Source organism: Cherax quadricarinatus, chromosome 41, assembly GCF_038502225.1.
Source record: "Cherax quadricarinatus isolate ZL_2023a chromosome 41, ASM3850222v1, whole genome shotgun sequence".
NCBI lineage: Eukaryota > Metazoa > Arthropoda > Malacostraca > Decapoda > Parastacidae > Cherax > Cherax quadricarinatus.
This window is the reverse complement of record NC_091332.1, coordinates 3,659,145-3,661,644: the sequence shown is the minus strand read 5'-3', so window position 1 is coordinate 3,661,644 and position 2,500 is coordinate 3,659,145. Positions and strand designations below refer to the sequence as shown.

Sequence of the window (2,500 nt, the reverse complement as noted above, 5' to 3'; positions counted from 1 at the left end):
TCAAAGAAGTGTTCACAGAGGAGACAGAAGGGACTCCAGAAAGACGGAGAGGTGGGGCACACCACCAAGTGCTGGACACAGTGCACACAACCGAGGAAGAAGTGAAGAGGCTTCTGAGTGAGCTAGATACCTCAAAGGCAATGGGGCCAGATAACATCTCCCCATGGGTATTGAGAGAGGGAGCAGAGGCGCTATGTGTACCCCTAACAACAATATTCAATACATCTATCGAAACAGGGAGATTGCCTGAGGCATGGAAGACAGCAAATGTAGTCCCAATCTTTAAAAAAGGAGACAGACATGAAGCATTAAACTACAGACCAGTGTCACTGACATGTATAGTATGCAAAATCATGGAGAAGATTATCAGGAGAAGAGTGGTGGAACACCTAGAAAGGAATGATCTCATCAACAGCAGCCAGCATGGTTTCAGGGACGGGAAATCCTGTGTCACAAACCTACTGGAGTTCTATGACATGGTGACAGCAGTAAGACAAGAGAGAGAGGGGTGGGTGGATTGCATTTTCTTGGACTGCAAGAAGGCGTTTGACACAGTTCCACACAAGAGATTGGTGCAAAAACTGGAGGACCAAGCAGGGATAACAGGGAAGGCACTACAATGGATCAGGGAATACTTGTCAGGAAGACAGCAGCGAGTCATGGTACGTGGCGAGGTGTCAGAGTGGGCACCTGTGACCAGCGGGGTCCCGCAGGGGTCAGTCCTAGGACCAGTGCTGTTTCTGGTATTTGTGAACGACATGACGGAAGGAATAGACTCTGAGGTGTCCCTGTTTGCAGATGACGTGAAGTTGATGAGAAGAATACACTCGATCGAAGACCAGGCAGAACTACAAAGGGATCTGGACAGGCTGCAGAACTGGTCCAGCAATTGGCTCCTGGAGTTCAATCCCACCAAGTGCAAAGTCATGAAGATTGGGGAAGGGCAAAGAAGGCCGCAGACGGAGTACAGTCTAGGGGGTCAGAGACTACAAACCTCACTCAAGGAAAAAGATCTTGGGGTGAGTATAACACCAGGCACATCTCCTGAAGCGCACATCAACCAAATAACTGCTGCAGCATATGGGCGCCTAGCAAACCTCAGAACAGCATTCCGACATCTTAATAAGGAATCGTTCAGGACCCTGTACACCGTATACGTTAGGCCCATATTGGAGTATGCGGCACCAGTTTGGAACCCACACCTAGCCAAGCACGTAAAGAAACTAGAGAAAGTGCAAAGGTTTGCAACAAGACTAGTCCCAGAGCTAAGAGGTATGTCCTACGAGGAGAGGTTAAGGGAAATCAACCTGACGACACTGGAGGACAGGAGAGATAGGGGGGACATGATAACGACATACAAAATACTGAGAGGAATTGACAAGGTGGACAAAAACAGGATGTTCCAGAGATTGGACACAGTAACAAGGGGACACAGTTGGAAGCTAAAGACACAGATGAATCACAGGGATGTTAGGAAGTATTTCTTCAGCCACAGAGTAGTCAGTAAGTGGAATAGTTTGGGAAGCGATGTAGTGGAGGCAGGATCCATACATAGCTTTAAGCAGAGGTACGATAAAGCTCACGGCTCAGGGAGAGTGACCTAGTAGCGATCAGTGAAGAGGCGGGGCCAGGAGCTCGGACTCGACCCCCGCAACCTCAACTAGGTGAGTACAACTAGGTGAGTACACACACACACCCACACCCACCCACACACGCACACACACACACACACACACACACACACACACACACACACACACACACACACACACACACACACACACCCACCCACACACACACACACACACATGCAAATCACAATTAATATCTTTGCGCACACGTGTGGTGGTGCTGGCCTCCTGCAGGTGGTGCATGCCGAGGACTCCAAGGAGTGGACGCTGCAGGTGAAGTTCGCCATGCTGAGGGACTCTGGAGTGTATGAGTGTCACGTCAACTCGGACCCCAAGATCAGTCGTCAGGTGGTTCTCCGTGTTAGAGGTACAGTTCAAATATTAAAATTGTATTCAATATCGAGGTTGACAGGTAAGAAACGTGTGCAGGAGTTAGGTATCTTTATTCTGAAACCTATCGCCTACACAGTAGGCTTCTTCAGTTGATTACAGAAGAATGAGCAGGAGCAGTAGAGATGTAATAATGATGTTATCAGTCCATTACCCTTGAAGATGTAGTTTTGAGGTGGTCAGTCCCAGAGCCTCCAGACTTATAACCCAGAAATGTTAATATATTTTTTTTATTCTCTCACAGAACACAGTCAACTTGACGACCCAGCCTTGAGAGGCCTACCCACCACTACTACAATTCCCAGTAAGTACTATAGTATATATATCTTATCGAATAGGTCAATTATACGTTTAAAGATATATTTTTTCATTTATGTTAATGTAAAAATTAATAATTTTATACCAAAAAGAAATTAAAAAACTTGCCTAAAATTATTATAACAAGCGCAATTAAATTTAGCCTAATCCAATTAAATATA

At 46.3% G+C, this 2,500-nt stretch overlaps 1 protein-coding gene across 2 annotated transcripts in view; it reads left to right on the top strand.

Annotated features, from left to right (window-relative positions):
* Positions 1–2,500, top strand: part of LOC128695865 (zwei Ig domain protein zig-8-like) — a 63,281-nt gene that overhangs the window by 48,251 nt on the left and 12,530 nt on the right. For both annotated transcript variants that reach the window (XM_053786774.2, XM_053786773.2), the window contains 2 exons: positions 1,866–1,998; positions 2,266–2,325. In XM_053786774.2, coding sequence (XP_053642749.1) covers positions 1,866–1,998; positions 2,266–2,325 — 193 coding nt within the window. The remainder of the gene's footprint in view (positions 1–1,865; positions 1,999–2,265; positions 2,326–2,500) is intronic.